Genomic DNA, 27,880 nt, shown 5'->3' with positions numbered 1-27,880 from the left:
TTATCCTACTCCATCATTCATTAGAACAGAAGTCTAAATGAAAAAAATGTCTCTCTCAACCACCTCCTTCAAGCAGTCAGCAATACAATTTGCAAAGGGAGGTGGCATCAGAATTTCCACTCTTTAGCACATGACTGTCCAGATTCCTCCAGACTACTTTAAATGTCCCTACTCTGATTGAATTTAGGGAGTTGTAAATTTCAATTGCCCAATAGCAGCATCCTGAGTCCAGACAATGTATCTAAACTCTAGATGATCTTGTTCCCTATTTTGGCTTCCTACATAAATTGATAGATTCTGTCTATATTTAAGGGTTCTGGAGGTAGTTTTATCTATATTTAATCCACAGATACCCTTCCAGTCATTAGTCTTGTCTCAACACAACCATCTGTCTAACCAAATCGCTAAAACATTTTTTAATTCAGTAGTGAATGCAAACAGAAGCTTATTAAGAAAAATCCTGTTTAGAAGGGCAACTTGATCTTAAAAGCATCCTGATATAAAGTCCAGTATTTGGGAATATAAAGAGGACAGGCACCAAACTGTGCTAATGTCAAGCATTTGTTATGCTGATACTTTTAATGGATCTTGCCTCTTGACAACTACAGAGAAACCGGCTATCAAAGGGCTAATACAGATGATCCAGACCTGATATCAAATCTTCCTGATCAGAAGTAATTAAATGAATGATTGTAACTTTCATCTTCTCCCCTAAACCTGTCTAGCTCCACAAAATTCCCCAACTCAATTAACTTTCTTTTTTCACTTTAGGTATCACTTAGGTGACTAGAGATATAAATTTTAAAGTGAAACAAATTCTTAAATGTGAAGCTGAGTAGAGCTTCAGTCTGGCTCTCTAAAAGTATAAAAACCAGTCCCTGGTTGTCTCTCCCTGACTTAGTTTTTTCTTTCCATTTGAAAACAGTTCGGCATGAATTGAAACCAGGTTTTCCTGTGGAAAGTTTCAGCTTGATTGGGAGAGTAGAAGTTGAGTTCTTTCTAGCAACTCTTGGTCAGTGTTATTTTTATATTGTATCTCAATAAGATGACGATGTCTTCAGTTTGAATCTGCATAATGTTCATTGCAAAACACCTTTTCATTTAATGCATATGGCCTTCACATTTCTGTATAATAAAGATCAATTATTGTCTCTGGTATCTCTGTGCAGTTTTACAACTTCAGTTATTTTAACTGGAAATAAGAACTTTTCACACAAGGCCAGTAACACTCCCCATTTACACTAGGATACCAGCCTCTGTTTCATCCTGTGTGGAAAATTAGGGATACACAAATATTATAATTGTAACATATATATACTGGAGGGCAGGGCACGTTAAGTCTAACCCAAACACCAGCTAATGTAAAGTCTGAATGGTGTCTCCATCTTGAGCAAAATAAGTTACCCAATTACACCATTATTACCATGAAGAGAATGAGTATATTCTGTTCTATTAATAACTACTTGCACATGACACCTGAACTTACTGAAGAGCTGAAAGTCTTAGGTTCCAAGTGTAGGTAACATACCTAACTATAACAGAGTTAACAACGTGCGAAAAGAAAGATAATTGAGCTTGTAATTGGCTTATTGTTCTTCAGTTCTTTTATAATGTCTACAGCATAAAGGACAATAAGAAATGTATTTACTAGGATTGTTTATACTTGTTATTTTTATTTCAGAAAAAGTATTGTTTTCCCATAAGTCATCCTTTGTAACAATGTTTCTTAAAATGTGGTGCATCAAAATAACCTTTGTGGGGGTGAGTACTTTGCCAAAATACAGGTTCCTAGTAAATCAGTCTCTGGGGTTGGGGGCTTAGGAAGCTGCATTTTAAACAGTCTCTAAAAGCTTACACGTTAAAATTTGGGAACACTGCTTTATATTTTATTGCCTATAATACATTCATCCAAAAAATATTGAGTACTTACAAATTAAATGGCACTTGCTAGGTGTGACAATAAAAAACTGTGTAGGACACAATTTCGGCCCCCGAGAACTCACATTTAAGTGGGCAAATAAGATACTTTGTGATAAATGCTCATATGGAAGTATAAACTTAATTTTTAGAAGCGCAAAGCAGTAGCATTCTTCCTGGGAACATTAAGAAAGACTTAGAAGAGGTTATTTATTATAGTGGCTTTCATATATTGAGTACTTTTCTTGTGAGGTACTATACTAACCACTTCATATATTTTCTCATTTAGTCCTCAACACTAAAAAAACCATAGAAGATTATTTTAAAGAAAATTCAGAGAGGTAGTGAGGCTTGCCTAAGGACACTGTGCAGAGCTTGAGTTCAAACACAGGCTTTTAACCACTACTCTCTCCTGCCTTCATTTAAGCTCAGTCTTGAAGAATCTTCTTAGGTTGAAAAGGAAGAGCCAAGGCTATGCTGGGCTAGGGAAACAAAATACAGAATGTACAAAGTAATTTGTTATGTGCTAGAATTTCATGAATGTGTGTGCTTTTCACATATCTCTATCTCTCAAAAGAGATTGTTCTAAGAGAATATATTCAAGTTGTAGACTAAAGAAGGGTTTTTGAAACTAGCAAATTATCTGTTTTTGTTTACCTTCATTTATTCCTTCTCTGATGCTTTTCTTATATAAAACTTTTCTGGCATATCATTTTCCTTCTCCCTTAACTTCTTTTAACACTTCTTACAGGGCAAGTGTGCTGGACATAAATTCCCTCAGTTTTTATCTGAGAAAGTATTTATCCTTCCCTTTTGAAGGATAATTTTACTGGATATAGAATTCTAGATTGCTGGGTGTTTTTTTGTTTTTGTTTTACAACACTTTTTTATTTTTTATTTTTTAAAATATGTATTTATTTATTTGGCTGCGCCAGGTGTTTGTTGTGGCATGCCAGATGAGGGATCTGTAGTTGTGGCATGCAGGATCTAGTTCCCTGACCAGGGATCGAGCCCAGGCCCCCTGCATTGGGAGTGCAGAGTCTTAACCACTGGACCACCAGGGAAGTCCCCAACACTTTAAATATTTCACTGTACTCTCTTCTTGCATGAGTGTTTTCTGATATCAAATTTTAACAAAACTGGGCTTCCCTGTTGGCTCAGTGGTTGAGAATCTGCCTGCCAATGCAGGGGACACGGGTTCAAGCCCGCGTCTGGGAAGATCTCACCTGCCGCGGAGCAACTAGGCCCATGAGCCACAACTACTGAGCCTGCGCATCTGGAGCCTGTGCTCCGCAACAAGAGAGGCCACGATAGTGAGAGGCCCGCGCACCGCGATGAAGAGTGGCCCCCGCTTGCCGCAACTAGAGAAAGCCCTCGCACAGAAACGAAGACCCAACACAGCCATAAATTAATTAATTAATTAATTTAAAAAAAAAAAAAACTTTTTCCCCCAGCTCTGTCACCCCAGCCTTTCTTGAACTCCCAAGTGGAGGCCAGAAAGGTCTTAGATAACTTAGTTTAAACTGATTTATATTAAATTAAATTGGATTCCTTTCATTTGAGAGCAGGGCGGAAGAGATGTTTATGATCAAAGAGGGGAAGACTAGAGAAGGTAACAGAATAGTTGACTAGATTCTTAACATTATGAACATTTAAAAGACTGAACAAATACTTTTTATGTTAAAATGTTCATGTTTTAAAAATCAGATGACTTAATTCAGTCTTTCACTTCTCTCCTCCGTCTTACTCTTCACATTAGATACCTTTTAAAACTTTTTATGGAATCATAACCAGAGAAAAATGCTTAAATCAAAATAAATAAAAATGTACGACTCAATAATGAATAGTGAGCATTCCTATGTAACCAGCACCCCAGTCAAGAAACAAAACATTACTAGCTCCCCAAAAGCCCCCTTCATGCCCTCTCCCAGTCACTATATCCCTCCTTCAAGCTAACTACAATCCTGACTTTTAATACAATAGATTGGTTTTGCTTTTGAACGTTATTTAAATGAAATCATCCAATATGTATTTTTTGTGACGGTTGATTCTTTTATTTTGAACATTTGGGTTGTTCCAGTTTGGAGCAATTATAAATAGAGCTGCTGTGAATACTTGTTTTGGTGAACATGAGAATGCATTTCAGTTGGATATATGTACCTAGGAGTGGAATTGCTGGGCTATAGGGTTTGAACTACATTTAGCTTTAGTATATAGTGCCACCAGTTTTCCAAAGTATGGTTGTACCAATTTACACTCCCACCAACCATACTACAGAGCTTTTAAATTGTCAAATCATAAATTTGGGGCACATAACTGGGCTGAACACAAATCTGAATAAATGAAGGCCACTGTAAATTCCTGTGACAATGCTTTAATTTATGGAAGCAGCTTCTCTGGTGGGCTTCAGTGGGTCTCTGTACACCCTGAAAATATGTACAATATTTTTGCATGCATGCATGTGTGTATACATGCACTTTGAGGAGAGAAGAAACAGCTTGTATTAGACTCTCAAAGATCAGATTTTCCATACTTCGGAAAACTGGTGGCTGTGTATACTAAAGCTAAACATAATCCAATCCTTCACACACACACACACACATGCACACACACACATGCACACACACACGCACACACACACACACACACACACACACACACACATTAAGAATGATTGCTTTATGGGAGCCCAGCAATCAAGAAGCTATTTGCTTGCTATTAGCAAACTGTTCTACATTGGTTATGGTGCATTGACATAGACAGTCTGAATAGGCAGGTTTCCTGTGGTTAACAGAGAAGGATTAGCACCCTTGACCACTTAATTTTCCTTTTATTTTTAGCAGGTTAAAATCCTTTATTAAAATAGCTTCATAATGTTTTGATAACTACATATTTTGATAACTATTTTTATAACAGCTTTATTGATATAAAATGCACATACCATATAACATACCTACTTAAAGTGAATAATTTGATGGTTTTTTAGTATATTCACAGCATCATGCTATCACCACAATCAATTTTAGAACATGTCATCACCCTAGAAAAAAACACATACCCATTAGCAGTCATTCCCCATTTCCCTCCGTCCTAATGTACTTTCTGTCTCTGCAGATTTGCCTATTCTGGACATTTCATATAAATGGAATCACACAATATGTTTCTTTTGTGACTGCTTCTTTCACTTAGCATAATGTTTTCCAGGTTCATCCATGTTGTAGTATGTATCAGTGCTTCATTTATTTTTACTGGCAAATAATATTACACTGTATAGAAATACCACATTTTTGGACTTCCCTGGTGGTCCAGTGGTTGAGACTCCATGCTTCCACTGCACGGGGCACGGGTTCAATCCCTGGTCGGGGAAGTTCCACACTCCGTGTGATGCCTCCAAAAGAAAAGTGCTCTCCTCACCAGTGTGTCAAAAAATAAATAAATAAAGCAATGTGGATATTAAAAAAAAAAAAACTCTTAAAAAAAAAAGAAATACCACATTTTAAATGATGTCTTTAGAGAATATAATGTGTCCAAAACAAAATCTATATTTCTTCTCCTAAACCTCCTACTTTCATATTTCCCCCTATTAGTAAATGGTGCCATCGTTCACCTAGCTGCTCAGGCCAAAAGCTTTGAAGTTATCCTGGATTCATAACAGCAAATTCTGTTGGTTGTGCCTTCAAAACTCCACATCCAGCCATTTTCAACCTTCTCTGTAGCTACTACCTCCTAGTCCAAACCACTGTCATCTCTCCTAATTGTTGTCCTGCTGCTGCTTCCACTTCAATGCAGTGTACGGCAGAGGTGAGATATTTATGAGAAGAGAGGCTTTTCTGTTCTCAGGGGGACAATCATTTTAAAAACTTTGAAATGGGCAAAAACATTATTGGGTATTGTCTAGAGGAGTCTTTGGCATAATCGATCTATGGCTTTCATTGTCTTTGAACTATTTTACAATTTGTAAATTGAGAAAACTGATGGCAGTGCGAATGATTCTTATACATAGAGAGACAAATGAATTTTGGCCAGTGAGATACAATTTCCACCCTGTGAAAAAGATAACTCCAAACATAATATTTTATGCCCTGTAGATATTGGCCAATTTTATATCTATTAGCAATTTCAGCATTCTTAATTGCCTATATATGCGTCTGTCTTCAGATTCTCTTTTGAACCAGTTTAACATCTTACTGGTTCCCTCATTTGTATGAGTTATGATTTTACTTTTTTGAAAATTATCTTTAACACTGTGTTATTCTGATCATTTAGCTACTTTTCTTAGGCTACACTTAAGGCCAGCCCTAAGAGTATACATTTCTAAAAGAGACAAGGAGAGGATTGAGCTTGGTTAATTCCCTGGTATTCTCAGTCTGGCCCATCAGAGAGTGCTAATGGCATGTGTCTTAAACCCAGATATTTCTGCAGTTTTCTGGCCACGCTGTGCGGCATGGGCATGTGGGATCTTAGTTCCCCGCAGGGATCGACGAGGGATGGAACCCGTGCCCCTGAATTGGAAGCACGGAGTCTTATCCAGTGGACCACCAGGGAAGTCCCCAGTTTCACTTTTTCTATTCTTTTTATATTCCATTCTTCTGTAGAATCTTGCTTAAGCACTGATGAATTTTACAGTGTTATTCCAAGATACCTCATCTCTCATACTCTGAAAAGATTTAGGTCTTCCCCTGAAAAATTCAAACATAAACAAGAAAAAAGACGAACAGACTAGGAATAAACAAGAAGTTCAGGTCCTCTTCTCTCCTCACTTTCCCCCCTCCAATCTGCTCTTCTCCCTGTATTTGCTTTTTGGTAAATGGCACCACCGTTTACTCAGGAATTTGGGATTCATCCTTAATTCTCTGTCACCTTCATTCCCTACATCCAATATCATTTGTCTCTTCAGCTTCTCTTCATTCACACGGCCCTGCCTTTGATCAGGCCTTTCAAGTCTTGCCTGGATTACTGCAATCCTGGAGTCTCCCTCTCCACTTCAGTCCAATCTCCACGTGGCTACTGTTGTCAAAAAACCTTGGCTCTCTGTGCACCGATGCCGAACAGAAATACGGAGACTGAGATTTTGAAGGATAAGGCTTTGAAGGCTTTATTCCTCTGCCATGCAAAGGAAAGACAGAGCAGGCTAGCGCCTCAAGAACTGTGCCCCCCTCCCTGGGGAATTGAGAGAGAGGTTATATAGCCAGGGCTCATAGTCTATGGTAGGTGATAAGGCTCTAGTAATGAAGCTCTTGTATTCTTCTTCTTCCTGCGTTAGTTCAAAACAGTCACAGCTGGCTCAGGCAAGCCAGGTAATTGGGTCCGTTTGTCTCTGGGTTATCGGCCTGCAACCTTCTTTCTGAAATGCAAATGCTACAAGGGGTGATTTGCTACAGGGGAGTGCAGGGTGTAATTCACATAGTGTTAAGGAGTGATAGGTTAGCTTCATGAAGTACAAATCTAGTTACAGACACTATAGATTAGTAACAGTTAAAATAAAACTAGGAGTGATTGACTCTTTCGGGCCAGTTTGTTTCTTCTCTAGCCTGTTCACTGTTCCCTTGTTTTCTTTTTTTTTTAATTAATTAATTAATTAATCTGGCTGCATTGGGTCTTAGTTAACGGCTCACGGGCTCTTCGTTGCGGCACGCGGGCTCCAGAACGAGCAGGCTCAGTAGTTGCGGCACACGGGCCTAGTTGCTCCGCGGCATGTGGGATCTTAGTTCCCAGGCCAGGGATCGAACTCGTGTCCCCTGCATTGGAAGGCAGATTCTCAACCACTGGACCACCAGGGAAGTCCCCTCTTTTTTTTTTTTTTTTAATATTTTATTTATTTATTTATTTATTTGGTTGTGCTGGGTCTTAGTTGTGGCAGGCAGGCTCCTTAGCTGTGGCTCACCAGCTCCTTAGTTGTGGCAGGTGGGCTCCCTAGTTGCAGTTCAAGGGTTCCTTAGTTGCAGCACGTGGGCTTTTTAGTTGCAGCAGGTGGGCTCCTTAGTTGCGGCCATGGGCTTCTTAGTTGCAGCACGTGGGCTCCTTAGTTGTGGCATGCGAACTCTTAGTTGCAGCATGCATGTGGGATCTAGTTCCCTGACCAGGGATTGAACCCAGGCCCCCTGCATTGGGAGCATGTAGTCTTAACCACTGTGCCACCAGGGAAGTCCCGGGAAGTCCCCTCTTGTTTTCTTTGTTTATCAGAAAAGTCTCATTTCTCTTCTTGCTGCAACACTACCACAGTTATATTTTTCCAAATCCCAAGTCTAACAATACCATTTCCCTGCTTGAAATCAGAGGTTCCCCCTTTGTCTTCATGAAACCCCAACACTTTAGCATGACTTACAAGTCTCCCCAGGACCCTAGCAACCTGAACAGTGTCATGTCTTGCTGCTCCACAGGGGTTCCAAATCAGCCTTATTTGCAGTTTCTCCTTAGGGAGCTTTTTAAAAGTATAGATTTCCAGGCCCCAGCCCAGAGATGCTGATTCAACTGGGGTGAAAGAGGGCTGAGGAAATCCGTTTTTTTAAGAAGTTCCCTGGGAACTTCTAATCAACCGAGTCTGAGAACCAAGGATCCAGAACATGGAGTTTCTTATGGCTCTATGTCTTTTCACATGAGGCTCCTTCTGCTTGAAAATGGCTTCTCCACACTCCCTTTTTTTTTACCTTGAGTATTCCTATACTTCCTTAAATGTCATCTCCTCCAAGAAGCTGCTTTTAATAGTCTTCGCCAGTGTAAACCGTCTTCATCTCTTATCTTCTTACTCATCTGTGAACAACTTGAAGGCAGGGACTGACCTTTATCTTTGCATCCATCCATGGTGCCTGAAATTGAGCAGGAACTTGCAGGGCCTTCTCAGGGACAGATCCCACTGTGTCCCTCACCTCTTGTTTATAGAAAAGCTTTAGCCTCCTAGGCCTTCCCCAAGTTCCAAAGAGCAAATTTAATCAAGAAAAGTGAGAAATGCAGAAACAAAGGAAATCAGTCGAGCAAGACAAAATAATAATAGTTTAGCCATAAAATAAAGTCAAGGACCTTTAGTTCCTCCTCAAGGGCTGTAGATAATATCATGAGCCATATCCTTGAGTTCTTTTTCAGATACTAAAATCCCCACCAGGCAGAGAAAGTTAACTTCATGCTGACCACCAGCACACAGACCCCAGACCAGTTGGAACCAGAAGGTTGATGACTGAGATTCACAAAACATCATCCTGTTACCTCACCATCACCAATTAGAGAATTGTGTAGGAACTGATCACACACCCTATGACCCTCTCCCTCACACTGGCATTAAAACTCTTCTCTGAAAGCCATGGGGGGTAGGGAGGTTTGGGTCCTTTGAACACTAACTACCCATTCTCCTGTGTGGTGCCCTGCAATAAACACTGTACTTTTCTTCATCACAACCCAGTGTCAGTATATAGGCTTTGCTGTGCATCCCAAGCACAGCAGACCCAAGTTTTGTTTGGTAACATGCCCAGCACAATACATAACACGTAATGAGTGCTCAATGAAATTTGTTGGATGAAAGAGGAGTCTTGCTGGGCTAGTAGGATCTCACTCCCTGTAGAAGCTCACTTGCTATAGATACTTTCTCCTCAGTCAGGGGTCAGTCACCCTCTAAACTTTTATAAGATAGGGTGGTCCTCTAAATTGTCTTCCTTTCCTCCCCCCTCCTGCTAATCTCCAACTTTCCTATTCATCTTCATAGTCCCAGTTTAGGTTCTCTAACATCTAAAACATTCCTTGACCAGCTCAGCCAGAAATGATCTTTGAAACACTTACAAATACAACTCATTTGGTAAGTGTCATACATTACCTAATATTATAGTTACTTCCACACAGTGTGGTACCTTATATACTTAAATACACGTGTTGGTGACCTATAGCTCATTCCAACATATGGGTCGCAGACACCCTGTCCTAACCACCTTCCCTATCATGCTCTGGAACTTCAAATTTTGTGACTTCACATTTGCTTGATTGTATCAACAGTGACTACTATAGCCATATCTGGCACCAATTATAATTATTATAGGCTAGAGCTCATCATAACCTACAATGTCTCCACCTTCCCAGATACAAACTGAAATTTCCCTCGCACTGCAACTTCCTATTCATCTGCCTCTCAGTCATTCCCACCAAATCTGAGCTTCATCTGTCTCATAACCAGTTCTTCAACTCTTTTCTACTCCTCCCAGTTCATCAATCTCATTCTGTCTTTCCTAAAGAGCCTAGATGCCACAGTCAGCTATTTCAACAAACTGGCAAACCATTCTAGACTTCCTCATTGTCCTCCCTCCACTGTTCCTTCTTTACCAGTCCTTTGTCCTGGTTAATTAACTCAGGCTGTCTGTTTTCTCCATCCCAAGGCAGCTAGGAGTTACTGACCAAAGTCACAAAGCCATGCTGATTAGGACTACTACACATTCACTCTTTTTTTTTTCTTTTTTTTAAAAATATTTATTTATTTTTGGCTGCATTGGGTCTTCATTGCTGTGCGTGGGCTTTCTCTAGTTGCAGCGAGCAGTGGCTTCTCGTTGTGGAGCACGGGCTCAGTAGTTGTGGCTCACAGGCTCTAGAACACAGGCTCAGTAGTTGTGGTGCACGGATTAATTGCTCCGCGGCATGTGGGATCTTCCCAGACCAGGGCTCGAACCCGTGTTCCCTGCATTGGCAGGCGAATTCTTAACCACTGCGCCACCAGGGAAGCCCTACACATTCACTCTTATCTAATCTCAGGTAGATCTTTCTTGCTGTTTTGCATCATTGCCATTTTCTATAGCACAGTTTCTACCCCATTTTTCCTAGATCCTCTATCCCACCCATCATCCTTTTTATTCTCAAAAGATTAACCTCAGAAAAGCAAGTCCATTCAATATGACTTCTCTAAATGTTTAGCCACCTCAAAATCTCTCTGTACATTTTCCCTTCCCATTCTTCCTTTTCAGTGGCCAAAGCCGACCTGTGTGCCTCTCTCCCTCCTGATCTAATGATCTCCTCTGAGACTTTAACTTTTTTTTTAATTGAAGTATAGTTGATTTACCATGTTGTGTTTGTTTCAGGTATACAGCAGAGTGATTCAGTTATGCATGTGTGTGTGTGTGTGTGTGTATATATATATATATATATATTCTTTTTCAGATTCTTTTCCCTTATAGGTTATTACAAACTATTGAGTATAGTTCCCTGTGCTATACAGTAGGTCCTTGTTGGTTATCTATTTTGTACATAGTAGTGTGTATATGTTAGTCCCAAACTCCTAATTTATCCCTCCCCGCTCTTTCCTCTTTGGTAACCGTAAGTTTGTTTTCTATGAGACTGTAATTATTTATTTTCTCTTTAAAGTAGTTAATTATATTTTTAGTTTTTCTCTCAATTAGCCCTTCTCCTTTTCTAAAACTTGCTTAAATCTTGCCTACTCTCCAAAAAAAGAAAAGTCCTCTGCTGCTTCCTCTTCAGTTCATTGTCCTCATTCCTTTCTTTGCTTTATTGTTAAATATTGCTACCACCTCTTCACTCTTTAACCACTTGCAATTAGCTTTTGTCCCCTTCAACTTTAACTTCTCTGTTACTTCTCTCTTCTTACCACTCTGATCATTTGTCTCTGTGTCCCTTGCCAACTTTTCCCCAGGTTTCTGTCTTGGGACTTCTTTTTTTTTCTACTTTCTCCTTTGTTGATCCCATCTAATTCCACAACTTTACTTATAGTTATGTGAAGAAGTCCAAATTTCATTCATATTTGGCTACTACTTTTATTCCAAACTCCAGATCTATATTTCCTAGAACGCTAAAATTTCAGCTATGGAGATCTCAGAGGACATTTATCCTAAGTCTTCATCGCCTGGATATCTCCACCAAATGGCTCATTGGCTTTTAAAAAGTCAATGATTTCAAAACTGAACACCTCATTTTCTGTCTGCTTCCAATTCCATTTCCAAATCGACTCCTCTTCTTGGATTTGTTTCTACAAACAGTCAACTGAGGCACATGGTCTCCTCATTCCCTATATTCAATCAGCTGCTAATCTAGTAGATTCCATTGCCACAGCCTCTCTCAATTAGGTTCACTGTTTTCCATTCTAAACTATCATGTTTCTAGTTTAAATCCTAATTATCTCCTACCCAGAGTATTGCAGTGGACTCCTGGCTAGACTGTCCACCCCCACTATCTTTCTGCTTGGAATTCTGAATGATTTTTATTCATTACCACTAGATTAATCTTCCTAATGAACAGTTCTGATCTGCCACTCTCTGGCCTAAAACCCTTAAATGTCTCCCCTGGATAACTAAATTATTCACTAGTTCCTTATCCTGGCATTCAGAGTCCTCCATGTTCTGGACTCAGTTCTATTTTTCTAGCCTTCATGCTGACCCCATCACCTAGAATACCCTTCCTTCACCTTTACCTGGCAAACTCCTAAATTATTTAAAGCTGATTTCAAATACCCACTTCCATCACAAAGTCTTTTTTTTGTGGGGGGGACCCTAAACTGAATATGAACCTTCCTTTGAACCCCTATACCACTTTATTAATACTTTTACTTCAATGCTGACCAGATTTGTGTGATGATAATCTGTGTATTCTATGCTTCTCAAACTTTTCCATTAGAAGTGTACCTAATTATACAGGAAAATGAACAGCCCCAAGGCTATCTGTCACAACAGGCTGCCTGGAAAATTAAAATTTAATATGAATTTTTCAGTGTTATTAGTATTAGACTGTCTTAATATAAAAATGTCGTGCTTTTTGACTAACACTCTAGGAAGACGTGTCTATTTAATCTTGAGGATTTAAGGTACACCTGGCACACTGTGAAAACCCTCCCACAAGCCCACTAAACTTTACAAGCCCACTAAACTTTCTATGGCAGAGACTGCCTTACTACATATGTATCCCCTGTAAAACTAAAACAGTACCGTCTTCAAATAGACGCTCAAAAAAATATTGTTGAACTGTGACTCAGATACGTTAGCAAGTATTTACTAAATGTTTACCAGGTACCTAGACCTGTACTGTTTCAAGGAGCTCAAGTCTCCATGGGATGACTGTGAACAAGTAAAAAACTGTACATAGGAGTTAAATCATGAAACGTAAGCCATTTGTGTTCCACAAGACGACTCAGTCTCTCCATTCCACACCCCAAGTGACACACTGGAATAGTGTGGAGTACCACGTTAAAGTCCACTCTGACCTCTTAATTATTTTCTGGTGATTGATAATTTTCTGCTAACACTGCGCAAAGCTTAATCCTCTTCACCTGGAAATAAAAGGTTTCCATCATTTCGCTCTCCAATTTGAAGCTCAGCAAAGCCTCCTGGTCGCGGGGCGGTGGAGCCGAAGAAAGTCTGACCCCATCAAAGGAGCAAAAATGCCAGAGCTACCAGCACCACCCCCTCACATCCCCCGCGCCCTTCCAATTGGTCCTTGTGGGTCACTCTCTTTCCAGGTTGGCCTTCCAGCTTGCCCGTCGCCTCCATAGAACCCACATTTAGCCAGCAACTATTGGTAGGTCGTTACGTCATTGCGCTATCTACCCCGCTCCCATTGGCTCCCATAGGAAGGGGCGGCCGCAACGTCACAGGCAAGAGCCGCCATTTTGACTGAGCAACCCTAGTGACAGGAGCCGAAGAAGCAGCTCAGGTTGTCCCGTTTCCCCTCCCCCTTCCCTTCTCCGGGTGACTTCCTGGGTCCCCTACACTCCACAGTCCCGGTCCCGCCATGTCCCAGAAACAAGAGGAGGAGAACCCTGCGGAGGAGACTGGCGAGGAGAAGCAGGTGAAATGGAGGGGGTGCGGTGGGCGAGCTGGGGGCGACCGTGATGGGGCGGGAGACGGTCTGCCACCAGCGCGGATTGGTCGCCATGGTCTCGGGCTCTGCAGGGGTTGGCCACTTCTCGCGTCATGCAGGGTGAGCTTCAATACGGCTTGCTGCTTTGGCGCTGGTTAGTTGGGTGGATTGTCAATCAGTGCGGTACTCTTCTTGATTGGCCAGTAGACCTACCGCTCAACTCATTGAAGCTGTGCTATAATTGGCCGAGCCTGGGCGCGGGGCGGGTGTTTAGAAAGACTGGGTGAATGAAAGGGGGTTGGTGGTCCCGGGACGAGATGTGTGTTATTGGTTAGTAGGGGTAAGATGACCCAACAACTAGGCTTGGGGCTCGCATTCTAAATCCCCAGAAAGATACAAGTCGAGGTAAAGACGTTTAAAAAGGACCAGCACTGGGGGAAGGGAGAAGAGTAATTATTATCATGGCTAGTTAAAGGCGGCAACTTTCTCAAAGAGACCTGTTTTGACCGCTGGAGATGGTCTGTTGCCTACCTTCAAAGAGGACCTTACAAAATTGAAGAGGACTAGAGTTCCAAACAGAATAATGGAGGTTAAACCTAGAAAAGACGCCGACAGAGTCGTGACAAGAAAGACGCCACCATATTCCCCCCAGACTTCCAAGGTAGTGGGACTTAGTTAACCCGCAATTCTGTGATGAAAACACGCCACCCTCTTTAGGGGTTTGTATTTGACTTATAACATTTAGTACTGGATTCGGGTTCGTGAAATACACCTGGTGTTATGTCTGTGCCAGGTTTTCAAGGGAAGGGAATGTAATTCCACTAAAAAGAACCACAAATTGGCTTCATGTCCTTTTTTAAAAAGTCAGTAAAGAAAAGGGCAGCAGGGCCTACAAAAAGCAAGCAGAGAGTAACAGCAAGAGCCCCCCGCAAGCTAATTGAGCTCTTGGCATGTTCCCCAAACTTCCGTCACTAGGGAAGGTGTTGATTTTTTGGCAAAGCTGGTAGGTAAATACTAGTGAACCTACTGTACCTTAATTTTCTTGAGGTTAAAAAGTGTCATTTTAATCTCTGTTTACCTGTCACCTTCCAACTACAGTGTTTATGGAAGCAATGCTGTCCCATTACTAAGGTGGCGGTGTCTGGAGATGGCTACATAGCTGGCCTCCTCCGTAGAGAGACTTATCTGCTGACTAGCTTAGGAGGGAACATCTCAGCAGTTACCCCTTGATTTCCCATTTGACCTGTACTGCATTTTAGGGACAGCTAGGGAGCTTTCCTACTAATTTTGTATCACCAGAAGCCCTGCTAGCTCTTTTCTCTGTCTTTCCTAGCTTCTGTTCTGAGTGAGATATCACTTGCTCTTTGAGTGAAGTACTGTGTTTAGGTTTAGGTATAGGTCACTCACAGGTCACTGGGGTGGTTCCCTGGGTTTCGTGTGAGAAGCAACTTATCTTTTCTTCTCACCATACAGTCATCTTGAGCTTTAGGGATTTGAACAAAGGTCTAGCTTTATTTAAGAACAGAGTGCTTCCCTAGTGGCGCAGTGGTTAAGAATCCGCCTGCCAGTGCAGGGGACATGGGTTTGAGCCCTGGTCCGGGAGGATCCCACATGCCACGGAGCAATTAAGCCTGTGTGCCACAACTACTGAGCCTGCGCTCTAGAGCCCGTGAGCCACAACTACTGAGCCTGCGTGCTGCAACTACTGAAGCCCATGTGCCTAGAGCCGGTGCTCCACAACAAGAGAAGCCACCGCAATGAGAAGCCTGCGCACCGCAACGAACAGTAGCCCCTGCTCGACGCAACTAGAGAAAGCCCGTGCACAGCAACGAAGATCCAGTGCAGCTAAAAATATAAATAAATAAATAAATAAATAAAAAGATTTAAAAAAAAAGAACAGAGTGGAAATAGCATGTTTACTAATGGGTAGACCTCCAGGAAAAGGTAATAGTATAAAAGTTATCAGATATTAGAAGCAGTTGCTTCTTAGTGTTTAATTTTGTTGGCCCATTTGTTTCCTCCAGGACACACAGGAGAAAGAAGGTATGCTCCCTGAGAGAGCCGAGGAGGCAAAGCTAAAGGCCAAATATCCAAGCCTAGGACAAAAGCCTGGAGGCTCCGACTTCCTCATGAAGAGACTCCAGAAAGGGGTATGGGGCACAATCTCTTACCCTCTTATTTCGGAGCCAAAGGGGGCCTTAGGGATGAGATCTGTGGAAGTTCTACTGAACACCGATATGAAGGTTTTGTTGTGGGGCAGTAGCAGAGAAAAATTAGAAACTTGTATAAAGAAAGGCAAATATTGTAAATCCCTGAAATGGTATCAGTTATCTTCTGATTTCCCACGTAGGATATTCAGGCTTAATGTAGGGACATTTGGGCATGGGGTTGGGGGGAGTGAGGTGAGGGAAGGATGTTAGAGTCTGGAATGCTGACAGCCTCCAGACATTTGCCTGGTTTGGATGGTGGGAGTTTTAGGATTGCACATTTAGGATTAGAGCTAAATTTTGGGGTGTGTTATTTCAGAAAAAGATCAGCCCATCTGTCCTACAGATTTCCTCAACTTGAAATGAATAGTAGATGTCTTTAGACCCTTGAAGTTAGCACCAACTATTAACTATGCTCCCTGAAGAGACTTATTTTTCCTGTCCAGAATGGTGGTCCTCCTCCCAAGGCAGAGTCTTACCTTCATAGCCATCTAGCTCCTGATAAGGTTTCTCAGTCCTCAGAGGTACCAAAAGCCGACTGAGGGATTGTATGTCATTAACCTGGAATGTGTTTCTCTATGTGGATGAAATGGAGAGGGAAGCAGATCCCTGTGGAGAATCCCGGTTACTGAGTCTTAGTCACAGATGATGATGTGATGCTGATTTGCAGTTTACCTTGCTGTAAGCAAGGCAGGTGTGGGCAGGCTGTCAGAGCCATGGAACATGTGTGGGAGTGCTTGCAGTCAGAGGAAAGTACATTATTCTCATGAACAAACCCAGTTTCTATTTATAGTCTGAGAGAATAATTTTTAATTTTGAGGTTGTTAGCTTGAGGTTGATCTCCTGCTGATAGCCCCAGATCGACCCTTCTGTGTATCTCATTCATTTCTGTTCCCCCAGCACCAAGCCCATTGGAGGCTAATAGGTCCTCATAAGCCTTAGTGAATAAAGTCAGTAATTTGGTTGAACCATCCTGTACTCATGGGGCTACAAAAGATATGGGTACAGAGGATGTAGGAGCTATCTCTTAACTCCAAAAATAACACACCCTAGCTGGGAAACTGCTTCCATACCTGAAAAAGTCAGAACACACTGGGGAGAAGACATAAGTAAATGTAATTAATGCTAAGCTCTGTATGCAAGAGACTAATCCAAAAGAGACTTGAAAGATCTGAGCGTGGATGAAGGTTTATAGTGGATGTGAGTCTCCTTGTTTTTGAGGAAGACCAGAGCTCCTCACTCACCTAAACCTCCCTCTTTTCTCTTAGCAAAAGTACTTTGACTCAGGAGACTACAACATGGCCAAAGCCAAGATGAAGAATAAGCAGCTGCCAAGTGCAGGACCAGACAAGAACCTGGTGACTGGTGACCACATCCCCACCCCACAGGATCTGCCCCAGAGAAAGTCCTCACTCGTCACCAGCAAGCTTGCGGGGTAACCAGGGCCCCCTTCTGCTCCCCTTCCTCACCCACTGGACTTTTGTATATCATAGGCAGGGATGGAATGGGCACCTAGTTATATCTTCTCAGCTTGCTAGCCAGAAATGACTGTGATTCTCCTGGGGGCTGCTGAGAAGGTAATGCGGGCTGAAGAGAGGCTCTGAGTTCATTTCTTTGGATAAATTGATATTTCCACACCCTCATGTAGCCCAGGTAGGGGCTCAGAAATAGGAGACTAGGATTGGATAATGCTGCAAACTCTCTTTTTCTTTTGTACAAGAAACTGGGGAGATGTGACTTCTCCTTTTGGAAGAGAATATCCCAAAATTGGTTAGGCTAGGCCTTGGGAATAATATGACAGGTTTAACATCCCAAGGCTAACCTGACATGGTTGGGAAAGGTAGGTTGAATGGGATCTGTTTTCTGTGCTTTAAGTGTTTTGTCCCTTGGGCTGCTACTGCTTCATGTTTCCATTATGGCAGGTTTAGAGAAGCCTCAAAAAGAAAAACTGATTTGCTTGCCTAAAACTATAATGCCCACTTAACCTCCTTTACTCAGTCAGTGTCTTTTACAGTTTGCCCTGGTTCTTAAATAATGTAAAGATTGGAGGATATAATTCACGTAAAATGGGCACCTTCTCTCTCTCTCTCCCAGCATGTTGCTTTTTGAAAGTATCATGGGATAGTGGAAAGAACACTGGGTTAAGAGTCAAGATATCTGGGTTCTAGTTCCACTCAGTCTAGGCAGAATTGACGTGTAACCTTGGTCAAGTCATTTAACCTCTCTGGATTTCTATTTCCTCATCTGTAAAACAGCTGAATATAGATAAGATTGATTCTGATTCTAAAATCCTGAAAAAAACTGTGCTGTTCATTGTAAAGCCAAAAGTGAGGAAGGCCCATAGGTGAGCCTACAGAGGGGAACTATTTGAAGCCTACATGGGGAGAGAAGTTGAGGTTTGGGGGTTATAAATTCAGGCAAGAGGGCCTCATAAGTATCATGGTCTTGAGGGTCAAGAAAAAAAATTCTAAGAAGCTAGCCATGAAAGCTCTTGCCTCTGCCCTCACCTGCTTTCGTACAATCTGGGCCCTTGCTGCTAAAAAGCTGCTCTGGCAGCCAGGCTGTGGGCCTGAAGAAACATGCCCAGTCATGCACATTTGGAGTCCCATATTTCAGATGTTATCAGCTGCCAGGTGTATTGTTAGGGAGACAAGAAGAAAAGGGATGAACTGAGCGAGCCTCCGGGGCTTAGTGCCACTGCAGGGCTGGAGCAGCAGGTTCTCAGGAGATGAATCACCTTGGAGGAAGCTGGGGAAGGTGGTTAGGGAGAAAGAGAAGGAGCACTGAGAAATCTCTGCCTTCCTAGAGCTCAGTAACCCAGCTCCTGTGCTCTGAGAAGTAGCAACGCTGATCGTGAACCAGGTGGAGGAAAGGGGCTGCAGGTGGCCAGCATCGTCCATCTAGTTATCACTAGCTTGGCCTGAATGTTACTGAATGCAGCCTGCTAGTTATCACAGAGAGGGCAGGGTGAGAACTAGCTGTTCAGGAGGGGAAGATTCTATAATCCTCTTGCCCTCTCAGCTCACCAGTTCTGATGTACCACACATCTGGCCTGATGAGAACGACTGATGAACTTGCTAATGCACGTGGGGGTGGGGGTGGGGGGGTTGGGGTGTGTCTCTGCTGCTTTCCTGACCAGCCATTCACTTTTCAGGCCATCATTCAGATTGGATAGGAAAAAGTTGGTGAGGAGGGAATGGGGAGAGCAGGATCCTGTGATTCCCTGGCCCCCAAACTCCTTGGCTGTCACTTGTAATTGTATATAATTTTTGTGTTTCTTGCTCCATTTCCTCATGCTGTCTTCCTTAGTCTAAAGTCCATGTGGGAAGGGGAAAATGCTGAACATCCTTGTATAGTTTCCTCAACTGTCCCAGACATGTTGTACATAGATATGTCATGTTATTATATATATAAATATATATATAATTTTGTACGTTTTCTTCATCTCCGATCTTCTCAAATTTTGTATTCTTTTCTTTTCTGTCTGAGCTGCTTTCTCTATCGGTCAGTATGACTCCTCAAGACTGAGGCCACAGTGAGTCTGGTTTTTAGGAAGGAATAGAAGAAATAGGGAAATCAGAAAAACTGTTGGTCTCTGTCTCCACCTGGTCATCTTCAAGGCTAAGAAAACAAAGAAGCAAGCTACGTTCTGTATACGCCACCTGTTTCCACAGCGTGAAGTACATAGCTTCCATGGCAAAGAAGGGTCATTTCAAAATCCAAATCCAAATTGCTTTGATTAAACCTAGATTACTAAGTCCACTCAAAACAACATGTGTGTTGTCTGGCCCTGACCTCCGTGCAGTTACCGCCTCATCGCTGTGTGCCCCCGTCCGTCTCCGCTGCTGCAGGTGGCTCTGGCCGTGCCTCTGAAACCAAGCCTGCTCTGATCCAGGCAGCTTAGACCCCTGAAAACCTCCAGTTGTTTTGATCTTGTCTAAAGAATTTTTTTTTCTGTTTTTGTTTTCATGGGTATCTCCAAAAAGACAGAGAACATTTTGTTTTGAAAACAGGAAAAGACTGAAATTCTTTTTTTTTTTTTTTTTTTTTTTTTTAAACAAACTCGCTGGATAGGATTGAGACATGTGCCAGGTAGCCCTAATGATTGTTAAGTGTGGAAGAGTGATGGGGTAGAGACTGGGGTGGAACTTAGGGTTCTTTCCCTTACTGCTTGACAGTGTTTTCTTTTTCTTCTGTGTTCGTCCACAGTGGCCAAGTTGAATGATGCTGCCCGGGGCTCCGCCAGATCCTGAGACGCTGCCCCCCTGGGTCCTGTGCTGGCTCCTGCCCCTCCCTGCTTTGGCAGCCGGGGGTCAGGAGGTGGCTCGGGCGCGGGCCGGAGAGGCAGAAGCCCCTGCCCGTCGGTGTCCCAGCGCATGGAGCCCCTTGGGCTGAGCACCAAGACCTTGAACCTTTTTTGTTTTCCCTTTTTTTCCAAATAATTGTTGGGAGACATCTCAGTGAAATCCTGGGGGTGGGGTGGGGGGTTGGGAGGGTGGAGTGGGAGATTTGGGGGAATATGATTTAGGGCTTGGAGTTGATAAAAACATTCTTGACTATCCTCCTTAACCATGTGGCTGGTGTGGGGTGGGTGTGAGGAGGAGGAAGTAAAATGGACAAAAGATGAGAGGCTCTAATTCAGCTCTGTAGAAGAATGCCTTGTTTGCTTGGATGTGGCTGGGGACCTGGTGTGAGATAAAAGAAACTGACCGTCTAAATATGAAAGATGCAGACAGCTCCTCTGGTTCTGCAGAGCAAGCTGAGAACTCAGTTGTTCATAAAAAAAAAAAAAAAGTGCTGTCCTTGAAATAGATTTGTTGTGGGAAGAAGGGCAGTGAGCATGGGAGAAGGGGGCTATGAGCGTGGGGAGCCCCATAGAGCCCAGGGGACTTTTTCAGTTTGAAATAAAAAACAAAAGAAGACCCACAAAAAAAAAACCCAACCCAGAAATACTCTGAAGCAGTTGGTGTGTTTTATTGGGGTTTGGGGAAAGGGAAGAAAACAAGACTGAAGACACCATTCAAGGGGAGAAGCCAATGTGGGGACCTAAGTTTCTAAGGAACAGGGGCCCTGCATGTGGGATGTGTCTGGGTTCCCCGTTTCCCTAATTTATGGAGAGGGAGCAGGGACGTTGGCATATAGACTAGGACTTTTCCTGACTCCTGTCCAAGCTACTGTTTCTATAGCTAATGCAGAAGACGCAGCCACCTCAGGTTTTGACTCACAGAATAAGGGGTTTGCGGTATTTGATCTAAATGGTTTATTGACACCTAAAGCTCAGTCCAGGCTAAGCAAAAAAGGAAGCCTGCTCTTCCTTTTCCCTTTCAGTCTTCCATTCCTTCACAAGCTCTCATGTCTGTGAAGGAGAAATGTGACCTCTAGTAGTAAGCTAAAAGGAACTCAAGCCTTTCTGCTAGTGGCCGGCAGGGGGCAGAGTCACTTCTTTCCTCATGATGTCCTAACCATCACTGGAATCCTGCCACTGAAAAAAGTTTAAAACTACTTGTGAGTGTAATATACAAAAGAAATGTTACCCAAGGAGAAACAAACTCACTTGTCTCCTCTCACACTCACACCAATCTACCATGTGTGAAGACTGAAACTTGCCCATTTGCCCAAGTTTGATTAGGAGAATTTATCATGGTATTTTCCCAAATGTGATTGGCGTCTCAAATGAGTATGCATCAAGGAAGATAAACAGGGTCCAGGAGACATAAGATAGTCCAGAGAAATCTCTATCATGTTGAGGGGGAGGAGTACTTCTAAACTAGAGAAGGAATGTTCTCAGTATCTAACTCATTCTCTCTTCTTAATCAGAAACTTTCCAAATAAGTTTTCAGCTACTCGGGATGTTACACTGACTTGCTCTCTCCTGATTTAGCCAGGGGATTGTGATGCCTCCTAACCATCAGCCTTTCTGAACAGCATGCTAGACACTAAGTGAGCCAGGTGATTTGGAGAAATATATTAAAGGCATTCCCTGCCTTTGTGGGGTTTATTGTCTAACTGGAAGAAAATATATGAAAAAGTTCATATACTTTAAAAGGTATAGACTTTATATCTTTTTTTTTTTTATACAGAGAACATTTTAAATTTTTACTTAGCGATTAGAGCCATTTTTCTCTGGTCTCCACGTTTTGGGGTTGTTTTTAGATACTTCTTCATTTCTTTTTTTTTTTTTTTTTTGGTCACGCGGCACATGGGATCTTAGTTCCCCGACCAGGGATCGAACCCACGCCCCCTGCATTGGAAACACGGAGTCTTAACCACTGGACTGCCAGGGACTTCCCTAAACTTTATATCTTAAAGCTAGGAGATGTATGAATGTTTATTGTGGTGGGGTTTCTGAGCCTTCTCATCCTTATTCCCCTTAAACCAGTCCCATGACTTCTTTTTGAGCATGTTGTCCCTAGTTTTATGTTTGCCAGGTGGCTACAGCTGGGGAATGAGGCCAGCAAGTCTCAAGATGTGGAATCATCTAGTTAGTGCAGTTTCATTTAATATACAGGTAACGGAAGTTGACATATAGAAATAAGTTACTTACAAGGTGGCAGTGCTAGTTTACTGAAGAGCTTGAGTTAATATCTAGGCTTTTATATGATTTTTCCATTATTCTTGGCTTCCCTGGCCCTTAGGTTTAAGCGTAGCATTAGGGATCCTGGGGTGCCAAGAAATGTTTGTTCCCATTTCTGTTTCAGTTTAAAACTTGCCATTCCTTTTCCTTCACTCCCATACTATAGGGCTAGGCAGTCAGGGAAGACTGATTCTGCAGTGCTTCAAATACCTGTTCCTGCCCATTATTTTAGTTTGGTGTTTTCTAAAATCTTTATTCCAAAGAGTGGGTTCAAGGGTTCTTCTACTCCTCCAACATGGTTGAGTGATGATTGTGCTGACAAGCCTCTCAGTTGAGCCATCTGATATGCAGGGTGGCAGGGATGAAGTCACCATTATTATTGTCCAGCAGCATTTATTTTAAGCTGTTGTGGCCCTAGCATGGAAAACACAGGCAAAAGAAAAATAGCTCGGAGAATTGCCATTGACGATATCTACAGTCAGCCAGTGGCACCCACACTAGCGGCCCTTGTGTGTATAGTGCCCTCTACTGGGCCTTGAGGGAGGTTAACAAGGAAAAGGGAAGATCTGTTCCCTTGGAAGCTAAGACATGACAGTGGCATACAGATAAAAGCAAATTAATGTAAGATCCCGAGTGGCGGGAATTTCCCTGGTGGCGCAGTGGATGAGACTCCATGCTCCCAAGGCAGGGGGCCCAGGTTCGATCCCTGGTCAGGGAACTAGATCCCACATGCATGCCGCAACTAAGAGTTTGCATGCCACAACTTAGGAGCCGGCGAGCCACAACTTAGGAGCCTGCCTCCAGCAACTAAGACCCAGTGCAACCAAATAAATAAATAAATAAGATCCCGCGTGGCATGCGGCATCTTAGTTCCCTGACCAAGGATTGAACCCATGCCCCCTGCAGCGGAAGCGCAGAGTCTTAACCACTGGACCTCCAGGGAAGTCTCCAAATTAATGTAGTTCTAAGCGGAATTCCCACAAGCTAAGAGAAGGAGGGTCAGGAGATGAGTTGTTAGGTGAATTTTCTTAGAGATGGGTGACTTACTAATAAAGATAAGATGAGGCTGCCCATGCTTGGGCAGCAATGTTTTAATTCACAAGTATTGGGTTGGCCAAAAAGTTCGTTCGGGTTTTTCCGTTAGCTCTTTCGGAAAAACCCACACGAACTTTTTGGCCAACCCCAATAATTGTTGAACTCTAACTTTGCGATTGGAAATATTAGCAGTTGTTGGGCAGATAAACAGTGTAAGAAATGGTGTCTGCCCTGAAAGAACTTGAAGCCTCATTGAGACAACACTTCTACATATAATGCATGTCAGTGGTAAAAGAATTCTGAGAAGGGGAAATTCAAAGGGCTGGAATCATTAGGTAAATATTAGTGGAAGAAATGGAGATTGAACTGGGCCTTGAAAGATGGGTAGTATTAAATTGTCTAGTTCAATTATCAGTTAATAAGTGCCTATAATATACCAGGCATTGTGCTAAAATATAAATGATATGTGGGTGCTTCTTTCAAGGAGATTCCACTCTGGTGGGGAAACTACACATGAGGAAATCATATTGCAGTGTTATATTTGCAGCAGTAGAAGCCCAGCTACATAGAGGAATAGGAACAAGTATTTAATAGTAATTGCACCTAGCCCATTGCTAAGTACTCAATTTACATCATCTCATTTAGTCCTCACAACAATTCTACAAAGTAGGTAGTCTTAGTCTTGCCATTATACAAATGAGAAAACTAAATCAATAACTTGGCCAAGTCACATAGCTTCCGAGAGTGGAGGCAGGATTCCACTGCCTGCAATGGGGTGGGGAAAAGAGTGATCAGGAAGCACTTCCACTGCCGGGCCGGTTCAGTCCCTGGTCGGGGAACTAAGATCTCACAAGCTGCACAGTGCAACCAAAAAAACACAAAAAAAGAGTGATCTGGGGACTTCCCTGGTGGTCCAGTGGTAAATAATCCGCCTTACAATGCAGGGGACGTGGGTTCGATCCCTGGTCAGGGAACTAAGATCCCACATGCCGTGGAGCAACTAAGCCTGTGTGCCACAACCACTGAGCTCGCACGCCACAACTAGAAGCCTTCACACCACAACGAAGAGCCCACGCACCACAACAAAGACCCGACGCAGCCAAAAATAAATAAATGAATTAATAAATCTTTTTAAAGAAAAAGTGATCAGGAAAGGTTTCATGGAGCAAATTCTGAAGGAGGAACAGGATTTCTCCAGAAAGGTAAGGTGAGAAAGGGCATTTTTGTACAGGGACCAACACTTAGAGAAGGATGAACGTGTGGAATCTGTGGTGACTCTGCAGTAGCAGTATCAAGTGAGTCCTGGGGAGTGACTGGAGACCAGGCCAGGAAGGTAGACAAGGATGTGGCCTGCCCGCAGGCATAGGAACCACTGAGGGGATTACAAAGAAGAAATCTTGTCAGTTCTGTGTTTTAGATAGGTCACTGCCAAATTGTGTGGAGAAGGGATTTAAAGGTAATAGATTTAGTGATGGACTGGTTCTAGTGTCGGGTTTCCTGGTTTTGGTAACTTGGGACAAGTTTCTTAAACTCTCTTTGCTTCAGTTTACTTATTTTGTAAAATAGGAATGATGTCGTACCCACCACAAATGACTGTTGTGACGATTAAACAAGATAAAGCATGAAAAGCCCTTACTTCAGGGACTACAGCAGTGCCTAAGATATGGTTCCTGCCCCCAGGGAGCTTACAGACTATTGGGGGATATAATAAAGATAGGTAGACTGACAATTATTAGAATACAAGGATTCGGCGCTAAAATAGGGATAAGCACAAAATGCTCTGGAAGCACAGAATACACACCTAATCTGGGCAGGTGGGAGAAGAACAGTCAGGAAAATCCCTTCACAGAAAGTAGCTTCTAAGCTGAAATATGATGGAGTAGTAGGACTTAGGTAAAGGGATTAGACTGGGAAAGGTCTTCCAGGTGGAAGAAACAGTATGTGAAAAGATGCAGAGGTATTACATTCTGGAAACTTAAAATAACTGAGAGTAGTTGTAGCATAGCATGCAAGGAATGAGGCCAGATGTCGGTGGAGGGAAGCAAGGGTTAGATCACAAAGGGCCCTTTAGACTTTATTCTGGAGGCAATGTGAAGCTGCTGAATAAAGATTTTGAGCAAGGAAGTGACATGATCAGATTGGCTCCTTAGAATATTCTTTCTGATTGCAGTGTCAGGAAGAGATTGGAGAGGGTAAAATGGATGTATTACCATTATTAATTATTATTAATGGGATGGAAAAGTTGGGAAGAGTTAAGGCTATTGTGAAGAGGAAGATGATGAATTCAATTTCAGACATAATAAGTTTAAAGTAACAAACATCTAAGTGGAGAATTCTGTACTAAGTAAACTGTTACCATGGGTTAGTTGAGCTATGAGTGAGACAGACTACGTTGCTACAGTACTGTAGGTTAGATATGACTGGGAAATAAAGAAGGTAATGATAGTGGGGATGAAGAAGAGTGAACAGATTCAAGAGATATATGAGAAGTACAATCAACAGAACTTCATGGGGGTGGGACTCGGGAAGAGACAGGACTCCAATAAAAAATTCCGAGGTTTCCGGCCTGAGTTACTGGGTAAATGATGATGCCATAATCCAGAGAGAGAATACAGCTGGAAGAGCAAGTTTAGCAAGGAAGACAATGAGTTCAGTTTTGCAGAAGAGTTGATATGAGGTGCCTATAGAACATCCAAGAGTAGATGACTAGAAAGTTACTGGATTTATGAGTCTAGAGGTTGGAGAAAAAGTCAGAATAGGAGATACAGATTCTGTAGACTTCAAGATGTACTAGTAAAGCCATGGCCGTGAAAATATATAGAGCAGAAAGACTGAAGAACTGATCCTGATGAAGGCTAACATCTGAAGGGAATAGAGAAAAGGGCCCAACAAAATAGGAGGATCAGGAAGATGTCACGCCCAAGGACAGAGTTTAATGGAGAAACTCAATCAGTCAATAGTGTAAAATGCTATTAGAAGTTAAGTTTAAAAACAAGACTATCTCACCTATGTAATAAAAAGTGCCCCCAAATTTCAGAAAAGCAGTGTGCCAAAATCATGAATAACTATTTGCCAGGATTATGGTTTAAGGTGTGTGTATGTGTGTGTGTGTCCACTTTCTGTACTTTTCAGGATTTTGGCAGTGAGCATGTATTTGATCACTAGAGGTAATTTTAATTCTAAAAGCAAGAATAAAATCAGAAAATGTTTTTTTTTAATGGACTAAAAGGGGCTTCCCTGGTGGTGCAGTGGTTAAGAATCCACCTGCCAATGCAGGGGACACGGGTTCGAGCCCTGGTCCGGGAGGATCCCACATGCCACGGAGCAACTAAGCCCATGTGCCACAACTACTGAAGCCCACACACCTAGAGCCCATGCTCTGCAACAAGAGAATCCACCGCAATGAGAAGCCTGCGCGCAGCAACGAAGACCCAACGCAGCCACAAAAAAAAAAAAAAAATCAACTAAAGGGTGTCCATTTGATTTGCCAGTTAGTAACCTTTTTGAAACCAGTTGCAATGGATTGGTAGAGGTAGAATCTTGCTTGTAAAACTGAGTGGTGTGTGAAGGTTTTGTTGTTTGCTGTTGTTTTAGGATGGGAATGATAGGCATGTATATTTACCAAGTGAAAGGAACAAGTAAAAGTAGAAGCTCAATAGAGAATGATGATAACCAAAAAGCAGGGTTCCAAAAAGAAACGGGGAGTTGGGGGGCAAGCAAGAGCTCAGGTGGATGTGGTTAATTAAAGAATAGTTCAGCAAACATTTATTGAGCACTTATTATGTGCCAGCCACTGTACAAGGTGAGGTGCTGAGGTTAGTCTAGTTAGCAAGTCAGCTGAGTAAGGAATTGGTCTGAAGCAGGAGGATATATACCTCATCCTGCATGAGACTCAAGGTGAAGATGTAACAAAGCGTAAACTCACAGCTGTTTGTGAATAGGGGTAGGTAATTGATGGGAGTCCTTGTCTGACAGCTTCCTTGTTCTTTGTGGAATAGGATGTGAGGTTGATACTTGAGAGGGAAGTGGGAGTTAGGGGGCTTAAGAAAAGTGGCCATAGTGTTGGAGAGAGGATGAAAGGGAGGAGGATGAAAGAGTGATGATAAAAAATACTAAGTAGGGCTTCCCTGGTGGTGCAGTGGTTAAGAATCCGCCTGCCAATGCAGGAGACACTGGTTCGAGCCCCGGTCTGGGAAGATCCCACATGCCGCGGAGCAACTAAGCCCACATGCCACAACTACTGAGCCTGTGTGCCACAACTACTGAAGCCCCTGCACGTAGAGCCCGTGCTCCCAACAAGAGAAGCCACGACAATGAGAAGCCTGCGCACCACACAAAGAGTAGACCCCGCTCGCCGCATCCAGAGAAAAGCCTG

At 42.5% G+C, this 27,880-nt stretch overlaps 1 protein-coding gene across 1 annotated transcript; it reads left to right on the top strand.

The window, feature by feature from the left end:
• The first annotated feature begins 13,482 nt into the window (after nucleotides 1-13,482).
• ENSA (endosulfine alpha) lies at nucleotides 13,483-20,375 on the top strand. Its single transcript, XM_059930353.1, has 4 exons — nucleotides 13,483-13,677; nucleotides 15,714-15,839; nucleotides 17,165-17,331; nucleotides 20,106-20,375. Exons 1-4 carry the CDS (start codon nucleotides 13,621-13,623, stop codon nucleotides 20,119-20,121), a joined length of 366 nt encoding a protein of 121 aa, XP_059786336.1. The 5' UTR covers nucleotides 13,483-13,620; the 3' UTR covers nucleotides 20,122-20,375.
• The last annotated feature ends 7,505 nt before the right edge of the window (nucleotides 20,376-27,880 follow it).

The sequence above is a fragment of the Balaenoptera ricei genome, chromosome 1 (assembly GCF_028023285.1).
Source record: "Balaenoptera ricei isolate mBalRic1 chromosome 1, mBalRic1.hap2, whole genome shotgun sequence".
In the NCBI taxonomy this organism is placed as follows: domain Eukaryota; kingdom Metazoa; phylum Chordata; class Mammalia; order Artiodactyla; family Balaenopteridae; genus Balaenoptera; species Balaenoptera ricei.
This window is presented reverse-complemented; position numbering and strand designations above follow the sequence as displayed.